This window comes from Dipodomys merriami, unplaced genomic scaffold (assembly GCF_024711535.1).
Source record: "Dipodomys merriami isolate MVZ:Mamm:240054 unplaced genomic scaffold, mDipMer1.0.p SCAF_7, whole genome shotgun sequence".
In the NCBI taxonomy this organism is placed as follows: domain Eukaryota; kingdom Metazoa; phylum Chordata; class Mammalia; order Rodentia; family Heteromyidae; genus Dipodomys; species Dipodomys merriami.
This window is the reverse complement of record NW_027206290.1, coordinates 16,160,400-16,174,097: the sequence shown is the minus strand read 5'-3', so window position 1 is coordinate 16,174,097 and position 13,698 is coordinate 16,160,400. Positions and strand designations below refer to the sequence as shown.

The 13,698-nt window shown below is 46.9% G+C and overlaps 1 protein-coding gene across 1 annotated transcript in view; it reads right to left on the bottom strand.

Moving 5' to 3' along the window:
* Positions 1–651: 651 nt before the first annotated feature.
* LOC138817153 (myomegalin-like) overlaps positions 652–13,698 on the bottom strand; it is a 54,760-nt gene continuing 41,713 nt past the window's right edge. Inside the window, exons 5-7 of the mRNA XM_070007535.1 lie at positions 3,498–3,574; positions 1,506–1,629; positions 652–831 (exon numbers count right to left, since the gene is read on the bottom strand). Of these exons, the coding sequence (XP_069863636.1) occupies positions 652–831; positions 1,506–1,629; positions 3,498–3,574 (381 nt within the window). The remainder of the gene's footprint in view (positions 832–1,505; positions 1,630–3,497; positions 3,575–13,698) is intronic.

The window sequence follows — 13,698 nt, the reverse complement described above, 5'->3', positions numbered from 1 at the left end:
CATTGAAGATTCCATCCGAGCTGGGCACCAGTGGCTTACACCTGTCATCCTAGCTACTCAGGAGGTTCAAAGCCAGCCTGGGCAGGAAAGTCCCTGAGTCCCATCTCCAAGTAACCACCAAAAAGCTGGAAGTGGAGCTGTGGCTCAAGTGGTAAAGTGCTAGCCTTGAATGAAAAAAGCAATACCTAGTCCCAAGTTCAAGTCCCAGGACCGGCATAAAAAATTAATATATAAATAAAAGACTCGGTCCTAAAGAGAAATTCTTGCTTGTGGGGGCCACGTAGTGAAGACACCACGATCACTCCTCCAAAGTGAGCATTGTGGCTGCTGTATGTCCACAACCTAGAGAACTAACAAAAGCCCCCCCCCCCCAACAAAAAGCATGTCCAGGCCAGGAGCTGGTCGGTGGCTTATGCCTGTCATCCTAGTTACTCAGGAGGCTTAGATCTGAGGATCATGGTTCAAAGCCAACCTGGACAGGAAAGTCTATGAGACTGTCATCTCCAATGAACCACCAGAAAACTGGAAGTGGCTCAAGTGGTAGAGTGCTTGCCTTGAGCTGAAGAGCTGAGGGACAGCACCCAGGCCCAGAGTTCAAGACCCACAACCACCACCACCAATAAAACAAAACAAAAAAGTGTGCCCAGACACCTACTTGTCCCTGAGGGCCAGGGCTTCCTGGAATCCTTGGGGCTCCCTCTGCTCTCCCCACGGCTCCTCCCTGTCCTTGGTGACATCCTTCAGCTTCTCTGAGAGCTCTAGGTTACATTCCTTCTCTGCTTCCACCAGAGCGGCCATCCGTGCAGCTTCATCCTTTGCTAGTCTGGATTCCTGGATGGTGGGGGGAGGCGGGAGGGGGGGTGGGCAGAGAGGACAGAGGGATGAGGGAAAACTGAGTGTCTGCAGTGATCTAAGTTCAGGCCTCAGGAACACATGGTAGGTTTGGTAGAATGGAAAGTAGAGAGGGAAACTGGGGGCCAGTGGCTCACGCCTGTCACCCCAGCTACTCAGAGGCTTGGATCTGACACCAGCCCAGGGAAGGAAGGTCCATGAGACTCATCTTTAATTAACCACCAAACAGCCAGAAATGGAGCTGTGGTTTATGTGGTAGAGCACCAGCCCTGAGCAAAAAAAAAAAAAGTGACAGTGCCCAGGCCCTGAGTTTTAGCTCCAGTACTGGCACAAAGGAAAAAAAAGTAGCTAGAGGTCTGCGAAAGTGGCTCAGTGGTAGAGTGCTTGCCTTGCATGCATGAGGCCCTGGGTTCAATTCCTCAGCCCCACATAAGCAGAAAAAGCTGGAAGTGGCGCTGTGGCTCAAGTGGTAGAGTGCTAGCCTTGAGCTCAAGAGCTGAGGGCCAGTGCCTAGACCCAGAGTTCAGGCCCCACTACCAACCAAAAAAAAAAAAAAAAATTAGCTAGAGAAAGCTTGGGAGGGGCAAACAGAGCACAGGTCAGCATGGAAGAGGCAAAGGGGGGCCTCGGTTGTGAACCCCAGCAGGCCGCACCTCCTGCAGAAGCTGGATCTTATTCTCCAAGAGCTCATAGACATGCTCCGTCTCCTGCTGTCGCTCTTCAAATTGGCGTCGGAGCTCAGCTTCATTCTGGGTATTGAGATTCTCCACATCAGCCCTGAAACCACAGAGCATTCATCAGCCACACCCACAATTGCACAGGCCAACTGAGGTTGGTCCACTGATGAGAGAAAATGAAGTATTGAACTCAGGGCCTTGTGCTCTCCCATAGCTAGTTTACTCAAGGCTTGAGCTCTGCCACTTGAGTCATACCTCTACTTCCAGCTCTCTGCTGGTTAATTAGAAAATTTAAAAATCTCATTGGGGATAGAGGCATGGCTTAGGTGGTAGAGCACCAGTCAATGAGTGAAAGCATCAAATACTGAGTTCCAGTCCCAGTCGCAGACAAAACACTCACACACACACACACACACACACACACACACACACACACACACACACACACACACACACACACACACACACACACACACACTCAAATCTATTGAACTTTCCTGCCCAGATTGGCTTTGAATTGTGATCCTGTTATCTTAGCCTCCTGAGCAGCTAGGATTACAGATGTGAACCATCAGTGCCCAGTTTTCTGTCTGCTTTTCTCTGGTCCCATGCAGAGAACAGACATTTATTCTGTAGGGCCTGGGTTGAGCTTTGCTTCTCTAATATCTCTAAAAATGAAGTCCAGGTCTGAATTGAAGCCTGGAAAGTATTGCCAGTTTATTTAGAGTGGACAACGGCTGCCCTTAGATATCTAAGAATTAGACATTTGAGTGATCTTAATTCCAGTTGGGTTTTATTTCTGTTTAAAGCCATTTGTTGAGAGCCACAAACCATCTTCTTGCTCTCAATGTACAGAACAATATTGAACCTTTACAGGTTTATACAGTTCCATTGGTTCAGAAGGCTTAGTCCATGGAGACAAACTGGGCTCTGGGTAAGAAGACAGATCCCTTGGTTGCTGGTGGACACTCAACCCAGGTGCTGGCCTTGTCATACTCTCCCATCATTCTACAGTCTTTGAGGGAGAGTACCACTCTTGCTTGTACCAGGGACAAAAGTCAATGGAATCATCAGGTTTTACTTGGACTCTTTCTCCTGATAAACCCAACAGATGGTCAGCTGACAATAATCTCTGAAAAATGGACACTAAGCTTGGCACTGGTAGCTCACAACTATAATCCTAGCTACTGAGGAAGCTGAGCTTTGAGTGTTGAAGTGTAAAGCCAGCCTGGCCAGAAAAGTCCATGAGCTCTTGAATTAACCAGCAAAGAGCCAGAAATGGAGGTGTAGCTCAAATGGAAGAGCACCAGCTATGAGCAAAACAGCCAAGGCAGACTAAGAGTCCCAGAGTTCAAATCCCAGTATGGGCACACATGCAGAAGAAAACAAATGGGGGCCATAAATATTCTGAGCAACTCAGCCAGGTTGCCTGATTTAAGAAGCTATAGCTCCTGGACATTGATAGCTCCCACATGTAATCCTAGCTACTCAAAAGGCTGAGATCTGAGGATCAAGGTTCAAAGCCAGCCCAAGCAGAAAAGTCTGTGAGATTCTTATCTCCAATTAGCCATTAAAAACAACAACAACAACTCAGAAGTAGAGTTGTGGCTCCAGTAGTAGAACTGTAGCCTTGAGCAAAAAAGTTCAGAGACAGTGCCAGGCCCTGAGTTCAAAGTCCAGGACACACACACACACACACACACACACACACACACACACATACACACACACACACACACACACACACACACAACATTTCAGTTACCCCTGAGTTCAAAGTCCAGGACACACACACACACACACACACACAACATTTCAGTTACCAAATGGGACACCATATTCACATGAAGGGACAAGGTTAATGACTGGTTCCAAAGCTCTGACTCAGCTGACTGAGCTTTTCCTCTGGAAAAGTAACAGCGTTGCTATGGTAAGCCTCTATTCAGCAAAGAATTCAAACCAACGCACCATGTTTTATCCAGATGCTGTTTCTTGTCCTGCAGTTCTCGTTTCAGGCTCTCCACTTCAACCTTCAGCTCGATGTTCTGCAAAGTACACAAGCATTGATCATTGACTGCCAAAGGTTCTCTATCCTGACACTAGATTACTACTTGAGTCTGACTTTAGTCCAGGGTCTCAAATCTCCTCTCAGCTCTTTTTATAATGTTTGACATAATGGAAATCCAGATGGACCCGCATCTGAGTGAAGGATAGAGGAACTGCACAGCTTCAAGAATTGCCCCGTGCCCCTTCCTCATTCTCCAGCTGGTGGCCATTCCCTGGGACAATGGGCTTGAGCCAGGCCTTCCTGCTCATAAAACATTAAAGAATGTATATTAAGACAATTTTCTTGCCAGGCACTGGTGGCTCATTCCTGTAATCCTAGCTACTTGGGAAGATGAGATCAGAGATCAAGGTTCAAAGCCAGCTTGGGCAGAAAAGTCCATGAGACTCTTATCTCCAATTAACCTGTAAAATACTAAAAGTGGAGCTGTGACTCAGGGGGTAGAGCACCTTCCATACATGAACAAGCTAAAAAACAGTCAGTGCCCAGGCCCTGAGTTCAAGCCCCAATACTGGTATGAAGGAAGGAAAGAAGGAAGGAAGGAAGGAAGGAAGGAAGGAAGGAAGGAAGGAAGGAAGGAAGGAAGGAAGGAAGAAGGAAGGAAGGAAGGAAGGAAGGAAGGAAAGAAGGGAGGGAGGGAGGAGAGGAGGGAGGGAAGGAAGGATAGTCTCACTGATCAATTCTGTAAGCCAAAAAAAGTTTTTTTTTTTTTTTAAATTTAGCAGAAAGAATCAAAACTCCTTAGAAAGAGACTCTCCTATAGTTCCTAATTATTTTTTTCCCCCAAAGTGAAAAGTAACTCTTAGTGACTGAGTTTGATTTGAATAGTTTTCTTTTTTAGACTTGTATCCCTTCTGGTGTATGACCCATTTTTGTAGAAAGACTGGATTTCCTTTCCAGTGACTTCTGGGACACCATTGGGGGTCAGGTCACAGCTGTATGCAGCGTAGTGGAGTAAAGTATTTCCATAAGGAATTGGCTCTTCCTGATCAAGCAACTAAAGGAAAGTTCTTGTAGGAGCCCTAGAAATACATGCTAGTAGTATTAAAGCAGTTCCTCCATAGTGGAGGTTTTTTTCCATACACTAAGTCTTAGAGCAAAAACATAACCCTCATGAGTGTAGATATCACATTCTCTCATTAACTGTAGGGTCTGAACTAGCCACCCCCAAGCAGTATGCTTCACATCAGTCAGTCAGTGAACCTAAAATCAGAGCCTTTCCTTCTTGCCCTTAACAATTCCAACCTTACTCATCTCTTACAATCAAGTGAGAAACCTGCTGGTCAGAAGGTGTCAAGTGGGGGGCTGGGAAGGTGGCTCAGTGGTAGAGCGCTTGCCTTGCATGCATGAGGCCCTGAGTTCGATTCCTCAGCACCACATAAGCAAAAAGAAAAAAAGCTGGAAGTGGCGCTGTGGCTCAAGTGGTAGAGTGCTAGCCTTGAGCTGAAGAGCTGAGGGACAGCGCGCAGGCCCAGAGTTCAGGCTCCACAACCAGACCCAAAAAAAAAAAAAAAAAAAGAAGAAGGCGTCAAGTGGAAAATACTACATCTTAGACTTCAAGACAGAACAGATGTCAGGCTTGATCCACAATTGTAGTCCTTGGCTTGTCACAGATACGTGTGATTGCATGCAAGCTCACACACACATACATACACACACGTGCTTGCATGTGCACAATACTGGGGCTTGAACTCGGCCTCACATTCTTGCTTGGCTTCTTCACTCACAGCTGGCACTGTGCCACTTGAGCTATACTTGCACTTCTGGGGTGTTTTGTTTTTTGTTTTCTGGATTTTTTTTTCTTCCTTTGCTGGTTATTTGAATATCGAAGTCTCATGGACTTCTCTGCCTTGGCTGGGTTTGAACTGAGATTCCCCCTATCTCAGCCTCCTGAGTAGGTAGGATTACAAGTGTCAGCTACCAGCACTCAGCAACTGCCTTTTAAAAAATTAAGTAGTTTTTATTGTTATTATAAAGGTGACATATAGAGGGATTACCATTTGTAAATGAGGTACATTTCTTTTTGGACAATTTCACCCCTTCCCTCACTCTCGCTCAGCTTTTCCCTGCCATCACCATCCACAGGTTGTAGAGTTCATTTTCAACATTGTGTCTAGTGAGTGCCACTGCTACATTTGTTCAGCTAGCCACTGTCTTTTACTCATACTTCTCAGACTCAAATGAGACACAGAGGTAGATCCCACCTGGCACAAGGGTACTTCATTGCTAGCAAAAGGACATAGAGCAGTGTTCCCAGCCTCAGTCATAGTAGACCAGGCAAGGTAAGGGCTCTCTCCTTCCAGAACCTACATCAGTACCAGTTCCCTAAAGACTGCAAGAAAGCCAAATGGAAAGCTCTGAGCTCAGACAATGCAAATATCCATATCCAAATGGCAGAATAATGTTCAGGAGACTGTTTCAAACCCAACCTACGTCAGTCCTCAGTAGGTGCCGAATGCAGTGGCAGTCCCTTCCCAGTCCCTTCCCTACCGCAACAGACAAGCACAGACACCCACACCCCAGTGAGCATGGAGGCAGAACATCTAAGAACATTAGATGTTTGGGCAAATAAAATCAGAGCTGTCTCTCTATATGTGTATATGGATTGTGTGCATGAGACAGACACACACACAGACCAAGAGATAAGAAGACTGAGAGCCAAAGCCAGACGAACACAGAAATCACTGTGTGTGTGTGTGACAGAGAGAGACAGAGACAGAGACAGAGACAGAGACAGACAGACAGACAGACACAGATAGAGACAGAGACAGACAAAGGCAGAGAGACCAGCAGAACAGCAGACTGAGAAAGAGCCAAAGCCAGAGTGTTTTTTGGGCAGAAGTCAGAGCAGTTGACTTGTGAGATAGTATCATTTATTTATTCGTTTGTTGGTAGATTTAGTCATTCTTTTTTTCCCCACCAAATGATTAATGAGCACCTACTTTGTGTGCACAAGGTACTCTAATAGGTATTAGAAAAGACAGCCCCATGGTCCTGAGAGGATTTATAGCTTATGTGTCATCAATGAAGCAGTTAGAGCAGTGTGTAACAGCCACGGGAGAAGGGTCAGCTGGCTGGCTGGCACTGTGCACAGGTGGCAGACAGAAATAGCAGCTGGGACAGAGATCAGTGTTGGATAGTCATGCTCCAAAGAAACACTCCAGGCTTCACGCTCTTGTTTTTCCCATCAATGTTTGCTACTCTACCACTTGAGCCACACCTCTATTTGTGTTTTGTTTGTTTATTTGTTTGTTTTTTACTTTAATGCTGATTGTTAGATTGTCTCTAGTGTAGTCCAGGCTGGTCTGAAATCGCATTCCTCAGATCTCGGCCTCCTGGGTAGCTAGGATTACAGAGGCAAACACCTGTGCTTGCCTTGGACTTTGACAGTGTGGTGAGTGCTACATGAAGAGACCCCTTGTGGCAGGCAGGAGGAAAAGGTGGGAAAGTGCTGTTTCATCTGCCCAATGTTTGCCGTGAATCTAAAACGGCTCTAAAAGCAAGGGATTTTGAAATGGTGTGCTGCCACCAGAGGGCCGGTGATCTCACAGGTCTCAGTATCTGCCACTTTTCTTACACTCACTGCCAGTTCAGTTCTTCTCTATGGGTCATGAGCTGTTCTTTCTCACTGGGCACTGTTAAACCCTAACTGCTCTAAGACTGAGATCTGAGGATCTCAGTTAAAACCAAAAAAACAAAAACAAAAACAAAAAAACCTGTGAGATTCTTCTCTCCACTTAACCAGCAAAAAGCTAAAAGTGGAGGAGTAGCTCCAGTGGTAGAGCACCAGCCTTAAGTATATAAAGGTCAAACAAGAGCACTCTGGTCTTGAGTTCAAGCCCCAGTTTTAGCACACATGCCCATGCACGCACAAACACATGCACCCATGCTCACACACACACAAATCTTAGTTGAGGCCCAGAAGCCTTTGTTGACCTGGCCCCACTAAGCTGGCAAGAAACACACACACACACACACACACACACACACACACGTACCCCCCTCCCCCACACACAAATATCAGTGACTTCAGGGTCCCACTCCATCCCCAGAACATTCCTAGCAGGACAAAGCTCTCTCACTTGGCTGGAGTCTCTATTCACAAACAGGCTCCATGAGCTTAATTTAGCCAAATGCAAAGGCCCTGGCAGAAGCCAGGGGTGAGTCTGAAGCCCCTGAAACTCCAGGACACCTTATGTGGACACCCCCCTCCCCAAGCCTTGCTTCAGGCAGCAAGAAGAATGCCAGAAATGGTTTAGTTCTCTCAGCTATTCAAATCGGATTTCACAGGAGCCATCCTTCACGTTCTCTTGACTTGTCACACAAATGTTTGCCACAGAACTAGAACTTGTATTTATTTACTTTTGTACTGTTACCATATCTTGAATTCAGGGCCCTCATGCTTTTGCTTGGCTTTTTTTTCCCTTCTCCCTCCCCTCTGCCCCCCGCGGCTCCCCCCGCCCCCCCCCCCCAGGCTGGCTACAGCTCTACTTCCAATTTTTTGCTGGTTAATTGGAGATGAGAATCTCATGGACTTTTCTGCCCAGGCTGGCTACAAACTATGATTTCAGATCTCAGCCTCTGGAATAGCTAGGATTACAGGTGTGAGCCACCAATGAATGCCCTGCTCATTTTTGTTTTTTGAGAAAAGGGTCTCAATTTCATAGCTGGTCTCAAACTCCTGAATTCAAGTGATTCTCCTGCCTCAGTCTCAACTCCCAACTTGTAAAACGTCATTTCCTAATTTTTTTTATTTCAATAATTTATTACCTCCAGATTTCTGGGGTTCATATCAGACTCGGCACTAGTCTGATAAGACTATAAATGGGGTCAAGGACAGCTAGGGCTCTATGACATCCCACGTGGCAATTTACATCTGTGTCAGCACTAAAAAACAAGGTCACTGCCACCGTGCACTACAGACACGTCAATGAGACAATCTACCTTTTTTTTTGCCACCATCCTGGCCAAAGCCACCGAGAAAATAGGTATCACTTTACTAAAGCTCTTTATTTTCAGTTAGACCTAATACAATGCAGATTTATCTACTGAGAAACATGATTTGCATTTGAAAGAGTAGTTAACTTTAAATTCTGCAAAATGTACCAAGACGTTAAATGTAGAATTAGGCCTCTTAGCTGCTAGACTAGGTAGACTTTCTGAGGCTCTGAATGGCACATTTATTCCTGTGCAAAGACACCTCCCTTACAGGCCTATGTGGTTTAGAGAAAATATTTGTAAAATGCATAAAATAACAGCTGGCATAAATACTAAGTAGATCTCTGATGCCACCTGGGGATAGGGGTCAGTTTCTCTGCCAGGTACAGAATGAAGAGGCAGAGAAAGAGTGTAAAAGCAGCACGTTTACTGAAAGCAAAAGCAGAGTGTAGACTCTCTATAGAGAAGGCCCCCAAAGATCAGAGTCCAGTGGCATCCTCTCGCAGGGCTCCTCCTATACCTCCTGCCCTGCACTCTGTGCTGATTGCTTCATGGCTTGCATATGTGCCACGTTGGCTCTTTTTTACTGGTTGAAACCATTATGGGAAAAAGAAATGTTTTGGTGGGAACCCAGGGGCATTATGGGAAGAAGCGCCATGACAAGCTACATGTTATCTGCCATATGTTATATCTATCACTTTTTAAAAATCAGTATCTACCTAGCAGTTTTTGTTCCCTCATTTCTTTCTCCACTGAATTAAAATTAGCCAGGTGCTGATGGCTCATGCCTACAACCCTAGTTACTCAGGAAGCTGAGGTGTGAGGATTACAGTTTGAGGCCAGCTGGGGCAGGAAAGTCCTATGAGACTCTTACCTCCAATGAATCACCAAAAAAGTGAGAAGTGGTACTGTGGCTCAAGTGGTAGAGTGCTAGTCTTGAGCAAAAGAAGCTCAGGGACAGGGCCTAGGCCCTGAGTTCAAGAAGGAAGAACAAGAAGAAGAGAAAAGGGAGAAGGGAGGAAGGAGAAAGGGGGAGGAAGAGGGGAGGAGGAGAAGGAGGAAGAGGAGGAGGAGGAGGAGGAGGAGGAGGAGGAGGTGGTGGTGGTGGTAAAAGTTTGTGGTTTCCTTTCTTCCATCTTATATCAAGACCCCTAGTCATGAAAGCCCTTGCCCCTTGAGCAGGTGGAGAGAGAAAGGTCAAATTAGGAGGCAGTTGCTGGTGGCTTACACCTATCATCCTAGCTGCTGAGATGTGAGGATCATGGTTCAAAGCCAGCCCAGGTAGACACATCCAGGAGTCTCGAGTCTCCAATTAACCAGCAAAAAGCCAGAAATGGAGGTGTGGCTCACATGGAAGAGTACCAGCCTCAAGCAAAAAAAAAGGTAAAGAAGAACATGAGATCCTGAGTTCAAGCTCCAGTACTAGCATTTTTTTTTTTTTTTTGATGGGGCTTGAACTCTGGACCTGGGCGCTGTCCCTCACTCAGCTCTTCAACTCAAGGCTAGCACTCTACCACTTGAGCCACAGCGCCACTTTCAGTTTTCTGAGTGGTTTATTGGAGATAAGAGTCTCACAGACCTTCCTGCCTGGGCTGGCTCTGAACCTCGATCCTCAGATCACAGCCTCCTAAGTAGCTAGGATTATAACCGTGAGCCATGGGTGCCCTGCTAGCATAATTTTTTTTTAAGAGAAGAGCTAGGACTCTCCAAGACAAAATGACCCGGAAGGAAGGACTGACTGTAGGCTCTCCAACATGCACAGTCTCTTCCTTTTCAGCTAGAGACCACAGCCTACAGACCAAGTCTCTCCAGCACTTAGAAGCCACCCCCTCCCCCCCATCTGTCTGTGGCTACATAAGGTCCTGTGCGCATGGAGAGCCACTGCCAGTCCTGGTGGCAGCAGGAGACGGGGATGAAAGGATAGCATGACAAGAGAGCCAGTGTCCTTCATTCCCGCCCATCCTCTTCACGCCAAGTTTCCAAGGCGAGGGATGTTAACTGCCCAGCGTGGCCTCAAGTCACTTCTAGAGTTGCCTGGCAAAAAAAAATCACCAGACTATGACTTTAGCTCTCCCAGAACGGCATGTACCCAGCCTGCCTTCTGTGTGCATGAATTAGCTGCTGTTTCACATGATCGAGTGGGCCCCTTTCCAACCTGTACCCGCCCTTGCTCGGCCTTTCCGTGGCTAATGCAGCCTCAGATGTGTGTGTTTTTTTTCTGTGCAGTTAAGATGAGGTGGTGCAGGCAAAGAAGCAGGACCAAAAAGATCGGGTCCATAGTGCTTTGGAATCCTATGCTCTGCGTGTTCTGTTTCAGCTCATTCATGTCAAGGGGAAGAAAAACTCACTTCTCACAAGCACATACTTTTCGTGTGTGTGTGTGTGTGTGTGTGTGTGTGTGTGTGTGTGTGTGTGTGTGTGTGTGTGTGTGTGTGTGTGTGTGTGTGTGTGTGTGTGTTGAGACTCAGGGCCTCACATACTTGCTTAGCTTCTTCCGTTCAAGGTTGGAGCTCTACTGTCCGAGCCATACCTCCACCTCCAGCTTTTGGGTGGTTAATTGGAGACAAGAGTCTCATGGATTTTTCTTCCCAGGCTGGCTTCAACCCAGGATCCTCAGATCCCAGCCTCCTGAGCTACTAGGGAAACAGGGACGAGTCACGAGCACCCAACCTAAATTCACTTCAAAATGAGCCATTTTCTTAACAAGTAAAGGAATTACGGAAACCCTGCCAGACCCTCTCTGGGGCTAAACAGTGATTGTGTATTTTTATTTCTCGCTTTTCAGGTGAAAATGAGTCTCTTCCCAGCTATTCTGACACACCAAGTGGAAGTGTGCTCTACTTGTTCTGTCCTAGACAAGATGTTAATTAGCCAAAAACCCAGTCTCTGTTACAACCTAACCTGGAAAAAAGAAAAAAAAGTGGAATTGTCCAAAATCACATTAAAAAATATATATACCCTGCCTGTACCCTACTCTTGTGTCTGCAAACAGGCATGTGGCTCGGGGAAGCTGCCAGGCTCCGGGCCTACAGAGCCTCAGCTTTCGCCTCATGGCTGTGCTAATTATAACGTGCTACCTGCTAACAGCTGTCCTTTTCCCTGACATTGGCTGGCAGGGCTAAAACTACCTCAGCTCTGCTGGCACCTCTCATCCTGCAAAACCACCTGAAAGGGGAGAAACTAGGAGGGAGGGAGCGATGGCCCTGTCGGAGAGGCTATAAACCATCTAAAACACACTGCTGTGGGACCTGTGGACTCACTAAACTCCTCATAGCTTTGGCTAGCTGTTCTCTGCTACAGTGCCTTTGCCATCACCTTGTTCTAGAAGGAAAGCGAAGATTCAGATGGGCAGCTTGAGTGGAAGGCAAACCATCCCCACACTGACCATCTTAAAGCAAACAGCCAGCATTGCAAGAGACCCCTTGCTCTGTTCTGTCTCCAGATCCTCCAAGCCGGGCCACACTGTGACCCAGGACAGTGTGAACCCCACAGGCCTTTTTCACCCTGCCCCAACTCTCCCCATTCCACCCAAGCCCAATGTCTGTACCCGGACGACTGGCGATGCTCTAGGCACCATCCTCCCACAGCTGCTGTGGAGGAAATCTCCTTTCTCCACCTTCACTGCGTCTCTTTATGTGGCCTGTGGGGGGCCAGTGACCAGACCTTACCGGACTCTGGGCCTGGGTCTACAACAAGCCAGTTCAAGGCTACCTAGAATGACAACATCAGAGCTGGGCATGTGAGTCCGGGACTGCCCACAGCCTTTGTGATTCCTGTCCTTCCATTCTTTCATCTCAATCACTAGGTCTAGAGATAGTTTAGCTCCTACATATTTTACAGTTCCCTCCCCTTTCTTCTTATTGCCACACTCTCATGGAGACACATATCTTTGGCTCTGCAGGTCTGTCCTGAATTCTTTCCTTCTCTGCTCTAATCTATCTTCTAAAGAGCTAGGACATGCTTTTTGCGGCTTGTTATCATATTCACGATAAAGTCCACATTAAAATAGCACAGAAGACAATGCCCTTTGGCTGGTGGGTGGTGGCTCACACCTGTCATTCTAGCTGCTTTGGAGACTGAGATCTGGAGGATCAAAGTTTGAAGTCAGCCCAGGCATAAAAGTCTGTGAGACTCTCCTCTCCAGTTAACTACCAAAAAGCTGGAAGTGCAGCTGTAGCTCCAGTGGTAGAGTACAAGCCTGGAGTGAAACCATGTAAGAGTGCAAGGCCCTGAGGTCAAGCCTCAGCATTGGCACATGCATGCACACACACACACCAAGTACAACCCTCAGATTGATTAGAAAACAATCATCCATGGCTGGGAAGGTGGCTTAGTGGTAGAGTGCTCGCTTCGTATGCATGAAGCCCTGGGTTCAATTCCTCAGTATCACATACACAGAAAAACCTGGAAGCGGCGCTGTGGCTCAAATGGTAGAGTGCTAGCCTTGAGCAAAAGAAGCTCAGGGACAGTGTCCAGGCTCTGAGTTCAAGCCCCAGGAACTGGCAAAAATAAAAGTAAAAAAATAAATCATCCAATATCAAAACCAACAAAATCAACAAGTTTCACTCTCAAGTGAGTCCGGCAGTTTCAAGTTAAGCAGTTAAAGGTTTCTGAAGCAGCAGAACGCAGCCCTCTCAACTCTCCTCCAAACACCAGATGTTTAACCTTCCAACATCAGGAGCAATGAGCCACATTTATGCACTGACCTTGGTCCATTCCTTTTCCCTTGACTTTCCTGCCGTTGGATCTAGCCCTGTCACGTTTTCAATGTTGATCTTTCCAAAGTGGAACCTTAAAGCCTTTCTAAAGGAACCTTGAGTAATACCAAGCCCACACAAATTGAATTATCAGTCAATTAACACAGTGGAAGAAAAGTCAGGGCCTGGATGGCGGCTCTGGTGTCTGGGGCTTGGGTTGTGGACTGTGCAGCAGGGGATTTCATGGATTCCAGGGCCAGGCATGTTTCTAGTGGCCAAACACTCAGCTACTATGGGATTAGGTAATAACATCCTGGAAGTCAGCCAAGACACCACCCAGAAATGACTTAGCCTGCCTGCTGTTGTCCACCGAGGCAAACATACCAGCTTCCCTAGGAATGGGCCATTCTCGGCCATGGTCCCACCATGACACGGCCTCACTTTCTCATGCTCCAGAGCAGGGAGCTAG